The 23,847-nt window shown below is 41.1% G+C and overlaps 1 protein-coding gene across 1 annotated transcript in view; it reads right to left on the reverse strand.

Annotated features, from left to right (window-relative positions):
• The window catches only part of tbc1d32 (TBC1 domain family, member 32), a 267,311-nt gene that overhangs the window by 69,232 nt on the left and 174,232 nt on the right, over positions 1-23,847 (reverse strand). The window contains exons 29-30 of the mRNA XM_084314169.1: positions 15,755-15,824; positions 1,300-1,415 (exon numbers count right to left, since the gene is read on the reverse strand). Coding sequence (XP_084170295.1) covers positions 1,300-1,415; positions 15,755-15,824 — 186 coding nt within the window. The remainder of the gene's footprint in view (positions 1-1,299; positions 1,416-15,754; positions 15,825-23,847) is intronic.

A 23,847-nucleotide genomic window follows, 5' to 3' on the forward strand; every position in this document is an offset into this window, starting at 1 on the left:
TGGTCAGTGGGTCGTGGGTTGTTTGGTCAGTGGGTTGTTGGGTTGGTGGGTCAGTGGGTTGTTTGGTCAGTGGGTCGTGGGTTGTTTGGTCAGTGGGTCGTGGGTTGTTTGGTCAGTGGGTTGGTGGGTTGTTTGGTCAGTGGGTCGTGGGTTGTTTGGTCAGTGGGTCGTGGGTTGTTTGGTCAGTGGGTCAGTGGGTCGTTGGGTCAGTGGGTCGTGGGTCGTTGGGTTGTTGGGTCGTGGGTTGTTTGGTCAGTGGGTCGTGGGTCGTTGGGTTGTTGGGTCGTGGGTCGGTGGGTCAGTGGGTCGTGGGTTGTTGGGTCGTGGGTCGGTGGGTTGTTTGGTCAGTGGGTCGTGGGTTGTTGGGTCGTGGGTCGGTGGGTTGTTTGGTCAGTGGGTCGTGGGTCGTTGGGTTGTTGGGTCGTGGGTCGGTGGGTCTGGGGGAAATGTCAACCTGTATATCTCTGTATGTGTCTGTGAAGAATACTTAGATGAATTTCCCCAAGGGGATCAATAAAGGAATATCTTATCTTATCTTATCTTAGATGCTACTAGAAATAATTTAATGTTATCTCCCCTCCGTTTTCATTTTCTCTGACACAAAAGACCTCTCAGCTATTCTGATGCACAATGGAGAGCTGTCGGCTGGGACAAAAGGACTTGTTGAAGGGCCTGTTCAGAGTGATAGACACAGAGAGAGACACGCTCCATTGTGTCTCTCAGAGAGGGGTGTGGACTCGTCTGTCCCACTCTGAGCAAGAATAGTCACATCATCACATTGACCTCTGCTGTATCCTACCACAGTGTGATTGGTCCACCAGGGAGGGAGAGAGAGAGAGATACAGGGAGAGAGAGAGAGAGAGAGAGAGAGAGAGAGAGAGAGAGAGAGAGAGAGAGAGAGAGAGAGCAAGGGAGAGATACAGGGAGTGTGAGAGAGAGAGAGAGAGAGACAGAGAGGGAGAGAAAGAGACAGACAGACTCTGAGAAAGATATACAGAGATAGATAGAGAGAGAGATGGAGCAAGGGAGAGAAACAGAGAGATAGACACAGAGAGAGAGACCGGGAGAGATAGACACAAAGAGAGAGATAGAAAGAGATAGATACAGAAATAGATGGTGCAGGGGAGAGATACAGGGAGATATAGAGCAAGATAGAGAGAGATACAGGGAGAGAGACGAGAGAGAGATGGAGCACAGAGTGAGGGTGATATATAGCAATAAACCTGTGTGTGTGGGTCTATGCCTGTGAGTATGTGTGTGTGTGAACGTGCATGTGTGTGTGTGTTGCGATAAGGATACCGAGCTCTGAGGGTAAATCAGCTCTCTGTGAGCACAGGAACACATGACAGTGTTTTAGCAGCAGACTCAGGCCCTGTTCAGCGTCCTCTCCTAGTAGCTTCAGATAGCCTCCGTACCTGCAGACACACACACACACACACACACACACAACACACAACACACACACCACAGTCCTTTAGCAGCAGACACAGGTCCTGGTTAGCGTCCTCTCCAACCAGCTTCTGATTTCCTTATTGAGCTGCATGGCGATACTTTTTATATATATTTTTTTACAACATGTTGTATTAACCCCTAATTTTCTTTTAAATATTCATAAAAAAGACAATTCCCCTTTAACTGGGAGATGTCACGCAGGAAGGCAGAGACAGCACTTAAACCACTGTCTCGACCCCTCCACGTCATTTATTTAGCTCATTACGGGGCGTGGAATCACAACAATTAGGGACATGGAAATGGAAACACACAGACACAAACACTTGCAGGCACACAAACGCACACAGGCACACACATGAAGTGATACATACAGTATATGCATGTTCACACACCAATCATAACAATTAGGGTTAACGGCGGGCTAGTTACTCCAGTGTGCCACGTCTTAGAGGCTGTATTTGCATATTGCCCCTAAGACAACACTTCTAATGGAGTTCACAGAGAGTTTAACTACGCACTTCTAGCGTGATCCTCATAAAGGCGTCTAATAAACGCATATATGAGTAAGAACTTTAGGCTTATTTGCTTGATACAGTATGTCCCACGCGACAGCAGGCCTATATTGGAGAACAGAAGAAGAGGAACCTGGGAGCCGGGGGGGTTGTTTCTCCCCATCCCAGCTTTACAGGAACACGCCAACATCATGGGAAATGCACTCAGACAAGAAGATCGATAGCAATTTCCTCTCTGTGCCGTTCAGTAGAAAGCCATTCGGCTGCAAGCTAGCCTAGCTTAACATAAATTAATGGAAGCGGATACGGACCACTAGCCTACCGTAAAAGAGGTGTTTTTGGCCAACAGCTAGGCCAGCTGGTCCATATCTGCTTCCATTAATTTGTGCTAAGCCAGGATGGCTTGCAGCCGGAATAGTAATCCCCTATTATGCACTCAACTCCAACCCACACATCATACCCAAACAAAAACTGTAAACAAAGTACAATACCAAATGGGTCTCTTTTACCTAGAAGTCAACACTATAGCAACACTACTATCGCCGACATCTAAGAAGGGAGATCCCTCCTTGAACGGCCCTTCTAAGGTTTCTCCCCTCCACATTGCCTGTGGTGCTTTTTACCTATTGCTAGGTTTTAGTGAGTTTTCCCTTACCTTTGCGTGGGGTATGTCTGAGAGTGTTGCATTCATTTTATTTATTTATTTTACATTTTATTTTGGATTTCCTGGTGTTTTTGTCTTTGTTCTTGATTTATTGTGATGTTTCTTGTTGACTTGTTTAAAGAAGACGTGTCCGGCCCATGGGGACATTAACGTGTGTTGTCGGTAGGGATGGGAATTGATAGGATTTTATCGATACGATTCCATTATCGATTCTGCTTATCGATTCGATTCTTTATCGATTCTCTTATCGATACCTGATCAATTTATAATTTAAATAAATAAATTGGAAATGCAACAGAACTAAGCTGGTTAGAATAACAACATGCAACTTGACATTTCTGATTGTCATTTATTGTTGAGCCCCCATGTCAGGGGCGACAGTGGCTCGGGAGGTAGAGCAGTCGTCTGGCAATCCGGAGGTTCCCGGTTCGATTCCCGCTCCTCCCGGGCAGCGTGTCGATGTGTCCTTGAGCAAGACACTTAACCCCTAACTGCTCCCGATGAGCAGGTTGGCACCTTGCATGGTTGCCTGCGCCGTCGTTGTGTGAATGTGTGAGTGATTGGGTAAAATGTAAGGAACAAATTGTAAAGCGCTTTGGATAAAAGCGCTATATAAAAAAAGCAGCCATTTACCATGTCAGAAAAATACAAAAACTGTAAAAAATAAAACATTAACTATAGCCTACACTTAAATAAAATAATGTATTTGAGATTCTCTTAAAATGTATTTATTTTTTTATTCTTAAACTAATTTAATCTATTGAATAACAGTCGTTATTCCTCTGACTTCTGTCTCACACACACACACACACACACACACACACACACACACACACACACACACAGACACACAGAGCTCCCTCCCCGGGCCCCTGTCCTGTAAAGTATTGGCTTGTGTTGCTACACGGACACATTTGTATGTTGCACCATGGTACTTCCTGTCTGACGGACTCAGAGTAGAGACTTAGTAAATAAACAATCCGGCTCTTATTATATGTGAACTAAAGAGTACAAGGTTTACACAACAGTCCCCACCCGCTGTTTTATTATATTTGTACCTGTACTATCCGCTGTCAGCTGTTTATCTCTCTTTGTGAGCTTGATTAAATAGCGTTAGCTCACGTTAGCTAGCGATAGCTCCGCGGCTAATTTTAGCTCACCCTAAACTAAATCAATGACTAGGTTATAAAGCATTCAAGTAGTTTTCACTGCACATAGAAGTAGCCAAACAGCGGGAGCATTTCGGGAGCATATTACCAAAACCCAGGCAATTTCGAGCCCTTAATGAATCAAATAGAGTCTGCCATGGCTACATGCTAACGCTAACATTATTACGCAACTAGGAAAAAACCTGGCAGCGATAAGGGAATCGAAAGTCACGCGAGCCACACGGTTCCAGGCATCGGCCAATTAGGAACCGGTTCCCAACCGGAACCGGTTTTCGATTCCCATCCCTAGTTGTCGGGCCTTACAAATACATTTGATTTGATTTGATTTAAGTCACTGTTGGACAGCATTACAGATTCTACTTTTAACCAAAGGTTAATGTGACATTGATGAAGACAAAGTGCATCTACAGATCCAGCACTGAAAAAACAAACCTCTACTGCACCTCTACCACTCCACTCCAAACTGATTTTGTGACTCCTATTGTTCTGGACCGGGCCAGATTTCACACCTCCACTGCCTCCCACAGGCTGGAGAGATTTTCATCTTAAATTTGTATTCGTCCCAAACGCCCCAGCTCCATCTGATTCCTTAGCTTGTTTCACTGTTTACTTATCATGCATTGCAACACTAATATATGGGCAGTACCCCAAGTCAGACTGCCCATATAAAAAATGTCTTGGGGCAGCACTTAAGTTAAGTACCCTCCATTTGTTCACAGCGTTGATCGGATAGCCACAGCGCTTCAGAAATAGGTCTCGAAAGCCATAGCACACATGAAAAATATCTATATCAATTTGACATTCATAACTTATGATGATGAGGCTCAGGCGTCATTTCCCAAATGAAGATACAAGATCATCATGAAATATCTTAACTGGTGGGCAGTCCCAGTACATGTGCATAAATGTACCCTCGTCCCCATTTGTACATAAGGAGCATTTAGAGTCTTGTTTAAGACCCATTCTGTTCAGTCTTATAGGAGTCAAGTATGTCCTATGAATATAGTTAAGATTGATTTGTTGATGGTCCGGGTTCCGTGATGCAAGACGAACATTTGCCCAGGCTTCTTGCCAATCAAAATCTATTTCCAGGTCTGGTATATCCCTCCTCCAGACTGAGTCTAGGTGGAGGATTTCATACGAGGACGTTAGTAATTGATGATAAAAATCTGATACAAAACCTCTCGATGTCTCTCTTTCATAGAAGAATTTGTGGTATCTGTGGTGTACAATTTGTATCCTTAATGGGACACCGTGAGCCTTCAAACATAACAATAACTGTGCGTAAAAATAATATGTGGAACTGGTGAGATTAAATTTTTTGTGTATTTCCTCATAACTACAAAACCCCTGTTTGTTGAAAACATCTCCTAATGTGTGTATGCCCTGCTTTTCCCATCTTGGGAATCTTATAAGTCGTTTTCCAATCAGGAGTGCATTGTTACTGAATAAGGGAGTATGATTATGCCATTTATGTGAGTTAGAATATTTTTTTTGTATTTCACGCCATATCCGGATCGCATGAGTAATAATGGGGCCATATTTCAGTTCGCATTGCTTAATTGATAATTTGGTGTATACTATGTCCTGCAGTCTATGTGGTGCTACTATATTTACTTCTAAATTTCTCCAGGATACTGATGCTTGGGGATCAAACCAAGTTGTCAGTGGTCTTAAAGTGTACGCCTTAAAATAGTGGAAAAAAATTTGGAAATGCCATACCTCCGTCGGCTTTGTTTCTCTGTGCGGTGGATCTTTTTATACGTGGTGGTTTGTTATTCCAAATAAATTTGTAAGCGGAAGAGTGTAATTATTTCCAGTAACCATCTGGAGGGGGTAACGGTAGCATTGAGCTGATGAAGTTGATTCTAGGTAGAATGTCCATCTTAACTATTGATACCTGTGCCTGTACTGAGTTTTTAAGTTTTCACCACCTGTCAAAGTCGTATTTGATTTTATTTTGGATTTTTATGTAATTGTGCTTCACCGTTTGGCTTATGGTAGGGAATACTTCAACTCCCAAACATCTAAAGTGTTTAACCATTGGTATCTCTTCTGGAAGATGTATATTTTTTTCAGGGGCGTTAAGTGGAAGGAAGGCCGACTTCGGCCAATTTATCTTAAATCCCGATAGATCGCCAAAGTCATCAATCAACTTGAGAAGATGAGGCATTGCGGTGTTGGGGTTTTGCATGAACAGTATTACGTCGTCCGCATATAAACTAACTTTATGTTGTGTGCCCTTGATTACGATTGGTTCTATGGATTGGGATTGTCTATATATTGTGCTAAAGGCTCTAATGATAAATCGAATAGTCCGGGACTAAGAGGGCAACCCTGTCTAGAAGAGCGTGATACCGGAAAGATTTCGGAGGTGATTATACCTGTTGTAATCATGGCCGATGGGTCTTTGTATAATACTTTAATCATATCAATGAATCCTTTTCCTAACCCGATCCTTTCTAATACTGCCCATAGATACGACCATTCCAACCTATCAAAAGCTTTCATTGCATCCAGGGACAGCATCGCCTTAGGTGTGGTGTCGTCCTTGCTGGCATCTAGTATGTGTAGTAATTGTCTTATGTTGTCAGTGATCAAGCGGCCTCTTATGAAGCCAGTTTGATCCGGATGAACTAAAGACGTCATATGCTTTTGAAGTCTGATGGCTAATACCTTAGAGTACAGTTTGATATCGGTTCCGAGGAGGCTTAAGGGTCTATAACTACCGCACTCAGTGGGGTCTTTGTCTTTTTTAAGGAGGACTGTTATGAGTGCAATATTGTCGTTCTTATGGAAGTTCCCCTCCTTGACTGAGTATAAAATCATATTAAGTAATAGGGGTCCGATTATGTCCCAACATGAGAGGTACATTTCAGGTGGGATACCGTCTCTTCCAGGAGCCCTACCACTTTGCATTTCGGATATGGCCTTCCTGAGTTCCTCTAGTGTGATAGGTGTTTCTAACTGTTTAGCGTCGTCCTCTGAAAGTTTGGGGAGGTTAATTTGATTAAGATATGTGTCCATTTTGTTTTGATCGAAGGTCGTTTCTGATTTATACAAGTTGGAGTAGAACTCTTTGAATGTTGCGTTTATTTTTTTAGGGTCTGTAACAAGTCCTTGTTGTGCTTTAATGGTAGTTATATCTGCAAATTTTGCGTTAACTCTTAACCGCATAGCTAGTAGGTGACTTGGTTTAGAACCTTGAGAGTAATGCTGTTGTCTTGTGCTACATATTTGTACTTCAGATTGTTGTTTATAAATGGCGTTAATCTCTTTTTTTAGTACATTAACTTGATTTTCCAGTCGAACCGAGTCGTTGTATTGTAAAGAAGTAAATAACGTAGAGTAAAGCGTTTCCAGTTCCGCCAGTTTTGAGCATCGATTCTTGCGTATTTTGGAAGAAAAGCTATCGGTGAAATCCTTGATCATTCCCTTTACCGACATCCATAACATTCTGGGGTCCTGCACCGAGTTCGCATTCTCCAGTAGGAATACAGCGAGAGCTTCTTTGAGTTGTGTAATGAATTCCTTGTTATTAAGCAGCCTCGAGTTAAATCGCCATCTTGGGGCTCGGGATGACAGTATACCAAATGATCCTTTTAGGAGCAGTGTTGGGACTAACGCGTTACAGAAACGAAGTTACTTTTTGCCGCAACTAGTACTCTAACGCATTACTTTTGAAATTCAGTAACGCTACTTACGTTACTGAATGGTTTGTTAGTTCGTTACTGCGTTCTTTTTATGTAGATTCATAGCGAGCGTCCTTATTTCGCCTGCGTTTGTTTTGTTTACTGTAGACTGAAAGGCGCTATATAAAACGAAGTATTATTATTATTATTATTATTATTATTATTATTATTATTATTATTTCTTTCCGTAGCCTCATTCTGGTTTTCGCACTTCTGATTGGCCACTGACGTTCTGAAAGAAATAGACGCTCTCTACAGTAAACAACAAGAGGACGCTCGCTATGAATCTACATAATAAGAACGCAGTAATAATAACGAACTAACAAACCATTTAGCAACTACTTGGAGAGATAATTAATATACAACATGGAAACGAGATAAAGAACATGTTTGAAGGGCTGCTGGAGTCAACTGGACTAACGTTACATCTCGACCACCGCAGACTGGTGACGGTGAGTGCAATGTGTTCACTGAAACTCAAGATCAACGGATTTTGACTGTACGAAATCTGCCAGGGAATCTCATAATACTAATCAAACAATATAAATATAGTCCTTTCATGCACAATTGATATCCTAACTATTCTAACGTTGCAATGCTTTGATGGATATCTTAAACAACGCTGCAAGATGGTTATGAATGAATTAATGAATGGATGAATGAATGAATGAATGAAAACTTTATTTAACAGATTGCAGAATGGGTACAATACAGTACGGCTCAATACATACAATTGTTAAGGGGATGCAGACCTGAGAAAGACGTTTGTCTTGTTTCCATCAGGGTCCCCCATTTTCAATTAATATAGACATTTATGACATACACAACATACATGACATTTATGGCATAGGGACATATAGGTATTTAGTACTGATACATTTGTGACATAAGCGGTATTCAAATATACAGTACTGTTACCCCTAGATCCTGACAGAGTATATACATATGATGGGGAGGGGACTGTACATTAGGAGGGGGTGGGTGGGTGGGAGAGAAATATACATACAGCGGGGAGGGAATATATAATGAAACGCTCTAGACCACATTGCTTAGCAGAGTTCGGTGATGTGAATGGAAACTGTCAAGTTGATCAACCGATTTTGAGTATATGGGGCATGGGACTTGAGCAATTTATTTTTATTTATTTTTTTAAATAACTAAATAGTTACTTTTCACAGTAACTCATTACTTTTGGGTGTAAGTAACTAGTACAGTAACGAAGTTACTTTGAAATGAAGTAACTAGTAAAGTAACTGAGTTACTATTTTTCAGTAACTAGCACAACACTGTTTAGGAGTAAATAACAGTGATCTGATAATGCATTGGGTACCATTTCCACATCATAGTTATCAAATAGTCTCGGGGATGCAAAAACATAATCTATTCTGGATAGTGTGTTATGTCTTGCAGATCGACAAGAGTACTTCCGGGTCGTGGGGTTGAGTGATCGCCATAGATCATTTACACCTGTATTCTTCGACCAATCCTTTAACGCATTAGATGATGCAGCACATCTTTGTATGGGACACGTAGGGAAATGGCCTCTCTGCATAAATCCTCGTAGAAAGACACTGGTTTGTCATTATATTTCAGTTTCCCCCATTGATTGCGTGCCTCTCTGATGATCGCGTCTCTTATTTCTGTTTTGCGCAGAGTAGCAATGATAACCCTCGTCTTGATGCCTTTGGGGTCCCGTGTACCGATTCTATAACAGTGGTCCACTAACGGAACTGCGGAGAGGATCTGTTTACCTAGAATTCCAGCTAACACTGTTGGAAATGTGTCTTCTGTGCAGTTGACTGATTCATCCAATCCCACAATACGGACATTATATCTACGGTAGTGACGTTCGGTCTCTAGCCGCCTCTCCATTGCTTCCTTTTCGATGTCTTGTATTTTCTTCCGAAGTGCTTTGTCCACCTGTTGTATCTCCGCCGCTATCTCTGTGAATCCATCGTGAACAATCTTCCTGTTCTCCTCGACTTTCAATGTGATTTCGAGCACATTGTTCTCCACTGCAGTAATACGCTTGGTTTGAATTGCGGCCGCTATTTTAACCTCTTCGAATTTAGCATCGATGTGTAATTTGAAGTCGTCCATCCGATCCTTTATCAGGATAGTCAGGGACCTGAAATCTATCTATTTATTAAAGAGATTTGCACTACATCCATACCTCATTTGCATTTTGCCTTTAAAAAAAGGTTTTTGTACCTCATTGTCTGCATTTTTACTTCATTGGTTGTACTTTAGTTTGTATATTGTATAGTGTTATTCCTCTTTTACTTACTTTATGAAGCACATTCTTAGGGGCTCATACAGAACCAAGCATTTCACTGTAATGTACATGTACTTTATACGTGATAAATAAAAGCAAACTTGAAACTCGAATAGAACTGGTACCAACGTCCGACACGCTGGTATTCTGATGTGATGACCCTTCCTTCTTTTATATTGTCCTTGACTTGTAGATCACTTTAGATAAAGGTAAGACTTACTGCAGTTCTACTAAAGTAAAATATCCCTGATCAGTTTCCAAGAACAGAGCTCAATGGAACTTTCAGATAATAAGAAAATGCAATGTTGTTCTTTCTATCTGGTTCTGCATCAGTACTGCATACAACTTCAGGGACCTGGGGTCACGAGCAGAGACAGAAAAAGTAATTTCTTCTCCTGGGCACTTTTTTAAAAAAGAGACTTGCAAACTTTGCATCAAGCTACAGTAGGCACAGGGGAGCATTTCAGAGCGGTGCCGTTACGATGTGTACGGTCACCGCTGGGAGCGTCGTTAAGGAGAGTGACGAGCGCTACAGAGAGGGAGTTCAATCTGAAGGCCCCTTTATGGGAGAAATCAGGAACAAAGGGCCTGGGGTAATGCATGGTACTTCAGGTTCCACTGGGACGCCATTAGGATCAGAACAGACCAGCGGGAGGACACTAATACCCACAGACATAGTGTGTTACTGCCATTGTAGGAGTGGGAGGAACTGTAATGCGCCTTGTGCAACGTACCACTCGTTTTATTATAGTGTAGTAGTGCCAAATTTCCCTCTGGATGAATAAAGTATTTCTATTCTATTATATATTTTTGAAGGAGAGTAGACAGTCCACTCCACTTATTTTCCTTCTACCGGAAGGCTGAGAAATCTGATCCCAGGCCAGCAGGGTACAGAGTAGGGGAGACGCAGGAGAGAAGGTTGGAGAGAGATCTGATCCTAGGCCAGCAGGTTACAGAGTAGGGGAGACGCAGGAGAGAAGGTTGGAGAGAGATCTGATCCCAGGCCAGCAGGTTACAGAGTAGGGGAGACGCAGGAGAGAAGGTTGGAGAGAGATCTGATCCCAGGCCAGCAGGTTACAGAGTAGGGGAGACGCAGGAGAGAAGGTTGGAGAGAGATCTGATCCTAGGCCAGCAGGTTACAGAGTAGGGGAGACACAGGAGAGAAGGTGGGGGAGGGATCTGATCCCAGGCCAGCCAGGCAGCACTAACTTACTATTTAGGACAAAAAAGACAGGCAGCAGCAAAAAAATAAAAAATAAAAAAAGGATTTGAATGAGAAAAGTTCTCCTCACCCTTTAAGACCTGCGGTCTAAGTGCCCTTGAGCCAGCCACTTCACCCTGGAAGCGAGCTTATCAATGCTAGGAGACTGCGGTTGTACTGGCCAGCTCCTTTTCTAGAATCATGAGGATGGATGCAGCACCCACTAGGGTTGGGTACCGTTCACATTTGAACCGGTACCGGTAACTGTGAATCGATACCGGTACCCAACGGTACCTTTTTTTACTGTACTTTAGTCTAAATTTTTTTTTATCTAGCTGCCTTAGTTGTAAAAGATTAGTCCAAACTTACAATTATTTATTATCCTTTTTTCGGCTTGCCATCGCCCCGACTGCTTTGTTGTTGAATCAAGTCAAATCCTGGGTAAGCGTGTATTGTGCGCATGAACGTTGACGTGAGGCACACTTCATCGGTTTCGTTTCACGTTTTTTTTCCTTTCTTTACAGTACCGAAATGTGGCACCGGTGGTGGATCTCACGTGATTCGGTCGATATACCCTTAAAAGTACCGGATTCGGTACCCATCCCCCTAGCCCCGACGTTCTCATGGAAGACCATCAGCACTGGAAGACGATGCTACTTCTAACGTGATGTGTGTCCCAGTGGATGAGCCTTTTTTAGAACGTTTGAATGATGACACAGACTCATCCGACTCATCCTCAACGTATAATTCCAGTTCCCATTTCTAATCACGTACTCGTCTGATAGGGCTGTACTCAACCTGTCTGATAGGGCTGTACTCGACCTGTCTGATAGGGCTGTACTGATAGGGCTGTACTCTACCTGTCTGATAGGGCTGTACTCGACCTGTCTGATAGGGCTGTACTCGACCTGTCTGATAGGGCTGTACTCGACCTGTCTGATAGGGCTGTACTGATAGGGCTGTACTCTACCTGTCTGATAGGGCTGTACTCTACCTGTCTGATAGGGCTGTACTCGACCTGTCTGATAGGGCTGTACTCTACCTGCCTGATAGGGCTGTACTGATAGGGCTGTACTCTACCTGTCTGATAGGGCTGTACTGATAGGGCTGTACTCTACCTGTCTGATAGGGCTGTACTGATAGGGCTGTACTCTACTCGACTAAGGAACTTCTCAGTAGATGATTTGGAGCCAGAGAGTGCAACACTTCTTTTCTTCTTTCAAGTCTCCCTCCAGTGATCAGCACCTCACCAACAGCCCTTGGTGCGTGTTACTTTTCCATTATACCAAAGGTATATTATATTCAGGAAATAGCTCCCTCAACATGGATAAGGATAAAGCACGAGGATAATGGATAAGCATACAAATCAACAAATAGAGACAGCGATGTCAAACTCAATTACCTACGGGGGGCGAAATGAAAAACACAGATGATTTTGTGAGCCAGACATATAATAACTAAAAAAAAAGTGCATTTACTGAGGTCACTAGCTTAATTGGTCATTTTGTTTATCTATTCAATTTGTGCATACCAGCTCAATGTGTTGCTATAAATGCACTGCTGTTCATTCTCGTCTAGTGCCTAAATGAATACATGGAAGGCTATTTGTTTAAAAGGTGGGTAAGGAGGCATCATTTACGGATAATTGGCTTATTATAGATTCATTCTTTACATATTTAAATTAAATATATTAGGATTTAATTAATTATTCACCCACACGAGTTTGTAAGATTAGAAATTCTATGCTAAATTGGTCATGGACTATTGGAGTAGAGTAGTATACAATACAATACATGCGCACACACACTGGTCTCGCGCAATGATTATTTCTATTGTTCCATTATTGATTTCAGAGTAGGTATGTGAAATGTATTGAAATAATGATGAATTTGCAAGCTAATAATACCTATTAGGTTTCAATTAGTTTGTAAGATTAGCAATTATAGGTTAAACTGGTCCTGGACATGGATAATTAAGTGGAACACGTGTGTGTGCACCGCACCGCGCGCGCGCGCACACACACACACACACACACACACACACACACACACACACACACACACACACACACACACACACACACACACACACACACACACACACACACACACACACACACACACACACACACACACACACACACACACACACACACACACACACACACACACACACACACACACACACACACACACACACACACACACACACACACACACACACACACACACACACACACACACAGCACAAAGAGCGCATCCATAGCTTTCACTTATCTTGCGCAAACCAATCATTTCCTTGATAAAGTAAAATTGGATGCAACCGAATATCACCACGCTTGAGTCGAGTGAAAACGGATGACTGACAAGCTTTTAAAAGGGAAAGTAAATAAAAACACAGACACAACTGGAGGCTAAATATTGGGTCCTCCTCCAACGGTCCACGCAAGCAGGGTTGAAGCATATTCATTCAATAAAAACACGATGCTGATAATGCTCTGTGCATTTGCTTGAAAAGTGGAGAGATTTGTAACGCTGTGTAGTGAGACGGATGTGCGTTTGATTTGCATCAGAGGGTAGTTAAATTGCGCCTTTGAGAGGCAGTGTGCCAAAATGAATTGATAAGTGTATTCAGTCTGGGGGCCAGCAGGAAATACCAGACTGCCCATATTTGGCAGATGAGTTTGACACATGTGGATCAAATCGACAGATGAATCCACTAATTATAAAAAACTAATGATTTATTTTTATTTAATTTTTTTACATTTTTTTAAGTATTTTTTTATTGTATTACTATTTATAATTATTCTCAAAACGGGACATTGAGGTTTTACCCTAATTTGCAATGCTGTCAAGATTACAAATACAAACAGTTCATAATACATAAAAAGGGACTAATTAAATAAACATGCATAAATAGGACAAAAACACAGGTGAAAAGAGAGGAAAACTAAGAAAGATCAAATTAAAAACAGTTACATGAGGTAGGGAGGGTGGTTTGTGATCATGTTCTTAAATTAAAAACAGTTACATACTAAGGTAGGGAGGTTTGTGATCATGTTCTTAAATTAAAAACACAGTTACATACTGAGGTAGGGATGTTTGTGATCATGTTCTTAAATTAAAAACAGTTACATACTAAGGTAGGGATGTTTGTGATCATGTTCTTAAATAAAAAACAGTTACATACTAAGGTAGGGAGGTTTGTGATCATGTTCTTAAATTAAAAACACAGTTACATACTGAGGTAGGGATGTTTAATGGGTAATAATGGGGGACAATTCCAATCTATCATCATTGTGATACAGTATACTGTACAGCAGACCTGGGCATTGTACGGCCCGCGGGCCGGATACGGCCCGCGGGATGATTCTGACCGGCCCGCAAAAGATTACATGATAATATTTTTTTTTTCTTTTTTTACTTTTTTTTTTTCATGTCAACGTTCACACGCATAGTATACGCTTAGGAGACATGCTCAGAAGATGTTGGTTCTCTTTGGATCCACCTACATATGTGAACAGACATTCTCAGTCGTTTACCAAGTCCAGGTACAGATCCTCTCTCACTGATGAACATCTGGCAGCTAGGGTGACCAGATGCAAAAAGTACAAAAGCAGGACAACAGTAATATTTTGGTGGGACAAAGTGGGACAGATAGATAATGTAATTTTTTTAATTAGAATAACTCGTCTTCACCGAATAGATAAAGGTTAAATCAAAATAAATACAAATTAAATACAGAATTATATCTCTCCACATTCATCTTGGCACTGGCAGCCGGCTTGTTACCACCTAACATCTGTTTTAAATATTCAAACTTTATCACTTGACAGGAATGTCTTGTGTTCAATTATTATTTTTTTGCTTCGAAAAGAGGGACATCCTCTCAATATGTGGGACGCGGTCTCAAATGGTGGGACAGTACAACCAAAAGGGGGACACCTGGTCACCCTACTGGCAGCTGTGCTTCGCATCTCCACCTCAGACATGCAACCTGACTTTGATGGACTTGTTAAAGCTCAACAGAGACTGGATTTCTCACACTGAATGAAAAAAAAAAAAAACTGAAGAACACTAAAATGTGGAAATATAACAAGTGAAATGGGACACTTGATATTTTTTTTCTTTTTTTTGCACAGTTCTGAAAACATTAAATGTTTAATATAGGCATGTAAAGTAAAAAAGGCTACAAAACTGGGACACTTTTCTTTACACAGTTCAGTGACATGTCTTGTTTATTTTTGCTATAAGATGATGTGATGTCTTTAGAAAGCTAAGAAAATCCTTGTTTCAATAGTATATGAAACTCAAAATGCCCTTTGTTATTAATGTTTCACATTTTGTTTATCATTTTGGAAATAAATTCTATTTGAATAAATTATATTTTTGAAAGCTAACCTCACCTTTTAATTGCCAAATAATAACATACACTCTTACCAGGGGTCAAAACAATGCCATTTACTGCTTTTTATATAGAAATAAAATGTATATTATGCATAATTGAGTTTGGAATTTTGGCCCGGCCCTCCAACATATTTTCAGTTGCTCATTCGGCCCCCTGGGAAAAATAATTGCACACCCCTGCTGTACAGTATAGTGGCAATTCTCCATCAATGGCATTAAAGATAAACAGATACTGACCAACCCACCTTATCATACAGGTAGCTATAGATGAGTGCTGTAACTATCACCAGTAATTAATGTAAGAGGGTAGGCTGTAGCCCTGCTGTCTGATTACATAATGGTTTAACAAATGTGAGCAGTGGGAGAACACATGCGTACAGTACCTGAGGCAGGTGTGAAGGCCCAGCTCTTGGACAGGAGACAGTACGACAGTTGTCACACTCCTCTCCTCCGCTGTGTGACAAAACAAAAATAATATATTAACAGCAATCTACCCAGAGAGAGGCTATGTAACATCCTTTAACACTTTGAGTGCCAATGACGAGATTTCTCGTTAGTTCATGCCAACCGTTCAGTGCCAATGAGACGAGAGATCTCGTTTTTGATCGTTTAAAAAAAAAAATTATTAGCGATTTACATTCATATTTCATCAATCTAGCCTCATGTTACCACTGGGACTCTGTCTGAGCTCCATTGGGAAAATACCGCCCCCTATCGTCTCTCCAGATGGTACTGCACCCCTTTGGATTGGATTGAATGAAAAGCATGGAGAAAAAGAAATCCTGCTTCCACATTTTACTTGTCAGACAAGTAACCCGAGACGATCCAAGTCATTGCCGAACCGCAGAACAGCGGAGAATGTGTGTTTAAACGCAATCGATATTTGGAATGGCGATCAGAAATTGGAATAATCTTTTTGGAGAACATCTGATCTGAGGTAAGGAATCTATTTTACCAGTCTTGGGATAATCAGAGCTTTTTTCACCTATATATCAACGTGGGCCCTATGTGTGTGTGCTGATCAGGAAATGGACAATAGATTTTTCAGCCCGCTTCTATAGTGTGCATAAGTACACATATCCTATCGATAATCTAGCGTTTATTTGAAAACAATTCATAAATAGGTCGAAAAATGACAACGTTTTTTGTGTATTCCAGTATATTCCAGTAAAGGGCGATTATCACAGAATCTTCTGACATTTTCTGGAACTTTCATAAAAAGAGCGTTTTTCAAAATGGTATAAAATGGAAATTAACCGATTAAAAAACAATCAGTTTCGATAATGTTGACTGCAAACAAGTCATTGATAAGCGAAGGCCATATTATAGCCATCATTTAAGATATAGTTTATGCGTTCGCAAATATGAAAGCTCTATCATTGAAGTGGGTGGTGGCACGCAACGGGGTTCCGGGGGAACCGGACCCGTGGCATGGAAAGTGTTAATGGAACTCATCACGACTCTCAGCGGTGCTCGCTACTTACACTACACTGTGTCTGAGTCATTTCAAAAGCCTTTTGTTTTTTCAAAGACTACCACTATGTTGACTCCTGGCGGGTAAGAGGCAGAGTCGTGTCTTGCTGCGCCCACGCCTCTGTGTGAGAGTAGTGGCAGTCGTTGAATCTCAACCGCCTCGTTTCCCAGGGTCAAGAGTGGCTATGTTGTGTCACTTGCTGCCTGGGTAAGTGCAATGCAGCTCGGTTAGTGGCTTTTGAAACACATTGGTTTTGATCACTGAGAGGCGCGGACCGCTACTCTGTGTGTCGGAATAATGTTGAGACGCCGCCTCACACCGCCGGGGCAAAGCTGACCAGATCGTTTTAGAATTAGGCCTATTGCTTAAACCTTCAGAGTCTCTCCTATGAGACAATGTTCATTTCCATGACAAAGTTTAGTTCCAAATCTGCATTATGATTCAAGATTCAAGAGGATTTATTAGTCACATACATACACGAGACATGTAGTGAAATGAAGGTGGCCATGCCTGCCTTGATTGTGCAAAAAAATACAAATAATAAAATAGAATAGATCATAAAATAGAATAGATCATAAAATAGACATGATAAAAAAGTACTAAGATAAAATACAATACAATGCTAAGCTTAAGAATTAAAGGTAATGAGTCCTATATACAATATACAGTTATGTATTTTAAAGTGAGGATGTGTGTGTGTGTTCATGATTGGATGAGAGACATTCCATGAGTAGACCACAATATTCAGTGTGTGTATCTAGGCAACAAGGAATCTGCCAACTTGTCCACTTTGTCTTTCAACCTCCTATGGGCTTGTGACACAGTATCTAGAAAGTGATTTATTAGTCTTTCAATTCTGTACATTTTAAATGAACAAGACCAAGCCCCCTCAGCACGGAACTAGGCAAAATCTGCATATGGCTCGCTGATAACAAACTATCATTACACATGGGCAAAACAGAGTCCATTCTCTTCGGTTCAAATAACAAACTCAGCAAGACCGACGGCTTCTCAGTTACAGTGGGTGACAATATTGTCACAAGGAAAGACGAAATTACCTACCTGGGTTCCATCCTAGAGGCAAATCTTTCCTGTGACAAAATGGCATCCAATGTAATAAAAAAAGTCAACCAACGAACTAGATTCTTGTACCGGATCTCCTCTCTGGTAAACAAGAATACCCTGAGGACTCTGGCAGGAGCACTCATTCAAGGGTACTATGACTATGCGTGCACCTCATGGTACCAAAGCACCTCAAAGGCGCTTAAAACAAAATTACAAACATCACAAAACAAACTGGTCAGACTACTACTTGACCTGAACCCCAGAACCCACCTCACCCCTGCCCACTTTGCCAACCTAGGATGGCTTAGAGTAGACGACAGAGTACAGCAACTTGCAATGGGCCTGGTCTACAAGATACACTATACGACCGGGGTGCCCATGTACATGTCAAAATACTTCCCAAAGGTCAGTGAATACCACAACCACTACACCAGAGGAAGCTCAACAAATCATGTTAAACCCAGATTCGGCTCAAACAAGGGACTAAACACGTTTCGCAATTATGCCACAACAATGTGGAACGCCCTACCCAAAGCTGTAAAGGAATGTGAATCCCTGCCCACATTCAAAACCGCCCTTAAAGAACACCTACGGGAGGCTGCAATTCGAAACTGGCCACCGTAAATGCCCAAAACCCCCACCACCTCCTAATAGACAGTCTCCTCCCCACCGCATGTATATATTCCCTCCCCGCCGTATGTATATTCCCCTCCCACCCACCCACCCCCTCCTAATGTACAGTCCCCTCCCCATCATATGTATATACTCTGTCAGGATCTAGGGGTAACAGTACTGTATATTTGAATACCGCCTATGTCACAAATGTATCAGTACTAAATACCTATATGTCCCTATGCCATAAATGTCATGTATGTTATGTATGTCATAAATGTCTATATGAATTGAAAATGGGGGACCCTGATGGAAACAAGACAAACGTCTTTCTCAGGTCTGCATCCCCTTAACAATTGTATGTATTGAGCCGTACGGTATTGTACCCATTCTGCAATCTGTTAAATAAAGTTTTCATTCATTCATTCATCCCCTGTTCTATTTCTTTACAGATATCTTTGTTGTGAAAATAATGAGCTAGCTAAACCTTTGTGTGCTTATAGATGTATTATTTATCTGGTCTGGGAATATCCACGCTAGCTATAGCATCTGTATCACACAGTTAATCTACAGGAAATAAAGAGAATATCTAACCATTAAAAACATTTATCCCAGCAAATATCTTACTTACATCATTATTGTGCTCTCAGAACTGTCTTAGTTGTAGGTTAACTCTCGTCTTGTTATCTGCCAGGAAATGCTTAGTTGTAAAGTTGATCAATCTAGTGTGATCTATGCACGAACATTATTGCTAGTTAGAACAAGATTGTATAAACATTCTGATAAATTACATTGTTGTTTGTGGAGGACCAAAGATAAAGCTTTAGTTTTTGGTTAACCTTACAGTACGGTTGGAAGGATTATGTCGAAATGTTGTATAAAAGCAATAACATTCCTGGTCTGTAGGTCATTCTATATGGTGGTCTATTGGCACCAGTGTTCTGATCTACGGTATGAAACTCTGGCCTCAGTCCTGTGCCGCTCAGCACCATGGCACCAATAACAATGACATAGCGCTCCCTCTCCTACAGCGTTTTATTACTCAATCACAGCTGCTTTAGGTGTACTGGAGGAAATGACCGCGATAACCTTGAACATGCTCTTTCTATCCATTGAGCTTCTGAGCCTGCTGCAGTGCTGCACTCTCATCGGCTGCTCTCATGGTCATTGGTAACAGTACAGCTTGTTACAGTACAGCTTAATAAATAATAATAATATATTTGATTTGTAGGGCGCTTTATAGTTGTGGAGCAAATCTCAAAGCGCTACATTTTAAAAGAACATAAAAACTAGCAAGAGTAAAACAAAAGAGAATATAAAATAGGCAAGATTAAAACTAGTAAGGTGTAAAAATAACACTAAAACTAGTAAAATAGTAAAAAAAATATATAAAATAACAACAGCTAAAACCGGTAAAAGAACATAAAATGTGTGGAGCTAAAACTAGATAAAAATCAACAAAAGGCTCTATTAAAAAGATGAGTTTTGAGGCCCTTTTTAAAAGCATCCACAGTCTGTGGTGCTCTCAGGTGGTCAGGGAGAGCATTCCACAGACTGGGAGCGGATGAGCAGAAAGCCCGATCTCCCATGGTGTGGAGTTTGGTCCTCGGGCGCTGGAGGAGGTTTGCCTGGCCGGAGTGGAGGTGTCGTGAGGAGTAGTGAGGGGTGATGAGCCCCGCATATCTGGAACAAGCTTGACGAGTCTGAAACAGTCAAAATCCATCTCCACCTTCAAAAAAATCACGGAAAGAGGATTTACTCAAATCATATCTCTAAATAGTAACCATACTTGGGAATATTATTTGTCTGTATTTGTGTATCTATGTTGTATGTATGCAAGTAGGTATGTAAGCCTATCCATGTTATATGTTTTGTTTGCCTCCGTTTGTGATCAGGCTCCCTCCAAAAGCTTTAAATAGCTTCTTGGGAGACCTGGCACACTAAACAATTCCGAGGATGATGATACCATGATGATGATATTTATTGTATTGTATCGTGTGTGTGTGTGTGTGTGTGTGTGTGAATAAATTCAAATTCAAATTAGTTCTTTGAGGTATAGGGGGGGCGTTTCCATGGAGTCATTGGTGAGTGAGCAGGGAGACTTTGAACTCGATCCTGAGTGAGACAGGGAGCCAGTGAAGGTACAGTACAGCTTGGTAACAGTACAGCTTGGTAACAGTACAGCTTGGTAACAGTACAGCTTGTTACAGTACAGCTTGGTAACAGTACAGCTTGGTAACAGTACAGCTTGTTACAGTACATCTTGTTACAGTACAGCTTGTTACAGTACAGCTTGGTAACAGTACAGCTTGGTAACAGTGTAGCTTGGTAACAGTACAGCTTGGTAACAGTACAGCTTGGTAACAGTGTAGCTTGGTAACAGTACAGCTTGGTAACAGTACAGCTTGGTAACAGTGTAGCTTGGTAACAGTACAGCTTGGTAACAGAACAGCTTGGTAACAGTGTAGCTTGGTAACAGTACAGCTTGGTAACAGTACAGCTTGGTAACAGTACAGCTTGGTAACAGTACAGCTTGGTAACAGTGTAGCTTGGTAACAGTACATCTTGTTACAGTACAGCTTGTTACAGTACAGCTTGGTAACAGTACAGCTTGGTAACAGTACAGCTTGGTAACAGTACAGCTTGGTAACAGTGTAGCTTGGTAACAGTACAGCTTGGTAACAGTACAGCTTGGTAACAGTACAGCTTGGTAACAGTGTAGCTTGGTAACAGTACAGCTTGGTAACAGAACAGCTTGGTAACAGTACAGCTTGGGACAGTGTATCTTGGTACAGTACAGTACACAAAAGGAAATTACATTAAATTTAATGAAAGGAAAAGAAAAGAGAGGAAATTAAATTAAATTAAATTAAATGACAGGGAAAGAGAGGAGAGGAAAGGAAAGTTGGTCCCCAGTGCCGGACTGTGGCTGTTCACTGGTCCTACAGTAAGTAGTTAGGATGGGTCAAATGCAGAGGACACATACCATGGTCTGTGTAATTGTACATGGCAAATGAAGACTTTGGGAAAATAGTACATAGATATCATAATCGGCAAGGGCCGATATTCATATCACGCCATAAATCGATCAATACAGAACGTATGAATAAATGTTGTGTTTCTTTTTCAGATGTAGCCAAGAGTAAAGACCTTGCTGTCAAAACAGCAGTCAACTAGTATATTTTCAGCACTACGTTTGTTTACCAATGATTTTAAGTGTTATTAGTGAAATATGAGCTTATAGAAATCTCAGCGCATTGAGTCATTACCTGGTGCATATTGACGCGAGGAAATGCTGCAGCCAAAAGTGAGTGTAGTCTTTTGAAAAAAGAGACCCAGGGCTTTCGATGGGCTTTGTGCCATCTGACGTGAAATAATTTTTCAACATTATTTCCGGGATCATATCTCACGGGTCGAACAAACCTGAACGTTATTGCCATAAATTCTCTCTCTCTCTCTCTCTCCTCTCCCTTTCTCCCTTCACAGGGTATCTGCAGGTTTAGCCCAGTCAGATTTAAGGCTTTTTAAGACTTTTTAATGCCACTCAGAATTAAATTTAATACCAATTTCACGATAACAAAATGGCAAAAATCATGGGTACTCTCAGTACTCATTCAAGGGTACTACGACTATGCCTGCACCTCATGGTACCAAAGCACCTCAAAGGCACTAAAAACAAGATTACAAACATCACAAAACAAACTGGTCAGACTACTGCTTAACCTCACTCCTAAAACCCACTTTACCCCTGCCCACATTCAAAACCGCTCTTAAAGAGCACCTACGGGAGACTGCAATTCGAAACTGGCCACCGTAAATGTCCAACCCCCCCCCCCCCCCCCCCCCCCCCCAATGTACAGTCTCATCCCCATCATATATATATAATATTTTCTGTTAGGATCTATGGGTAACAGTACTGTATATTATTTGCATATCGTATATATGTCACAAATGTAACAGTACTACAGTATAACCTGTATGTCATGTATGTCCCTATGCCATAAATGTCATGATGTCATGTATGTTTTTACTGTATTTATTTCTGTATATTTTATTTCATTTTTATTCTATTTTACTCTACTCTTATCCTAGGCAACTTGATTGATTTGTGTTATTATTCTAATTCGTGACCTGTCCTGTCTAAATGTTTAAATGTTGAGCGATTTGCAGTGTCAAATTTCCCACGGGATAATAAAAGTATTTCTATTCTATCTATTCTATGTTGTGTATGTCAATATGAATTGAAAATGGGGGACCCTGATGTAAACAAGACAAACGTCTTTCTCTGGTCTGCATCCCCTTATTATTGTGTGTATTGAGCTGTACTGTATTGTACACATTCTGCAATCTGTTAAATAAAGTTTTCATTCATCCAGTTGTTTTGTTTTTGTGGTTTGGTTGAATGAATACTTTATTTAACAGATTTCAGAATGGGTACAATACAGTACAGCTCAATACACACAATAATAAGGGGATGCAGACCAGAGAAAGACGTTTGTCTTGTTTACATCAGGGTCCCTCATTTTCAATTCATAGTGACATTTATGACATGCACAACATACATGACATCATGACATTTATGGCATAGGGACATACATGTATATATTACTGTTACATTTGTGACATATATGATATGCAAATATACAGTACTGTTACCCATAGATCCTAACATATATATATATATATATATATATATATATATATATATATATATATATATATATATATATATATATATATATATATATATATATATACATATACATATGATGGGGAGGAGATGTACATTAGGAGGGGGTAGGTGGGTGGTAAAAAATAACATAGGGTGGGGTGAAGCTCTCACTCTCATCAACACAAACGTGTCCTTGCCCTTGTTTACATCCGTGAAGAGATTTTTTGGATGCAAGAAGCCAATCCAAACCTGGCTATGTAGGACGTTTTATCTTTTCCACACGTGAATGTTTTAGCGACTTCAGAGTCAGGGAACATCGCTTGAAACACCTCTCCTAGTCCCTCATTTCCATTGTAGGACTGATGCTTTGCGACCGTATTTAGAACCCACAGTACCTCAGCTTCAAGGGTTGGCGTGGAGCCGAACGTTACCCGGACAGGTGCAGATGTAATTGGTGGTAGACCTACCTGTCCCTCAGCAGTTGATGTGGACGGCGTCGAAAAGAAATTTGATATTGAAGTTGTCTGCAGGCGGGTTTTTGTAGAGGTAACATGCTTAGCGCTGTGCATGTGTGACTCGACTGCTTTTATTCCCATCGTTCCCAGTTTAAAATCCTTTTTGCAGAGTTTGCAGCGGGCCTCGTACTTTCACTG

The sequence above is a fragment of the Notolepis coatsorum genome (assembly GCF_963971535.1).
Source record: "Notolepis coatsorum genome assembly, chromosome: 5".
Taxonomy (NCBI): Eukaryota; Metazoa; Chordata; class Actinopteri; order Aulopiformes; family Paralepididae; genus Notolepis; species Notolepis coatsorum.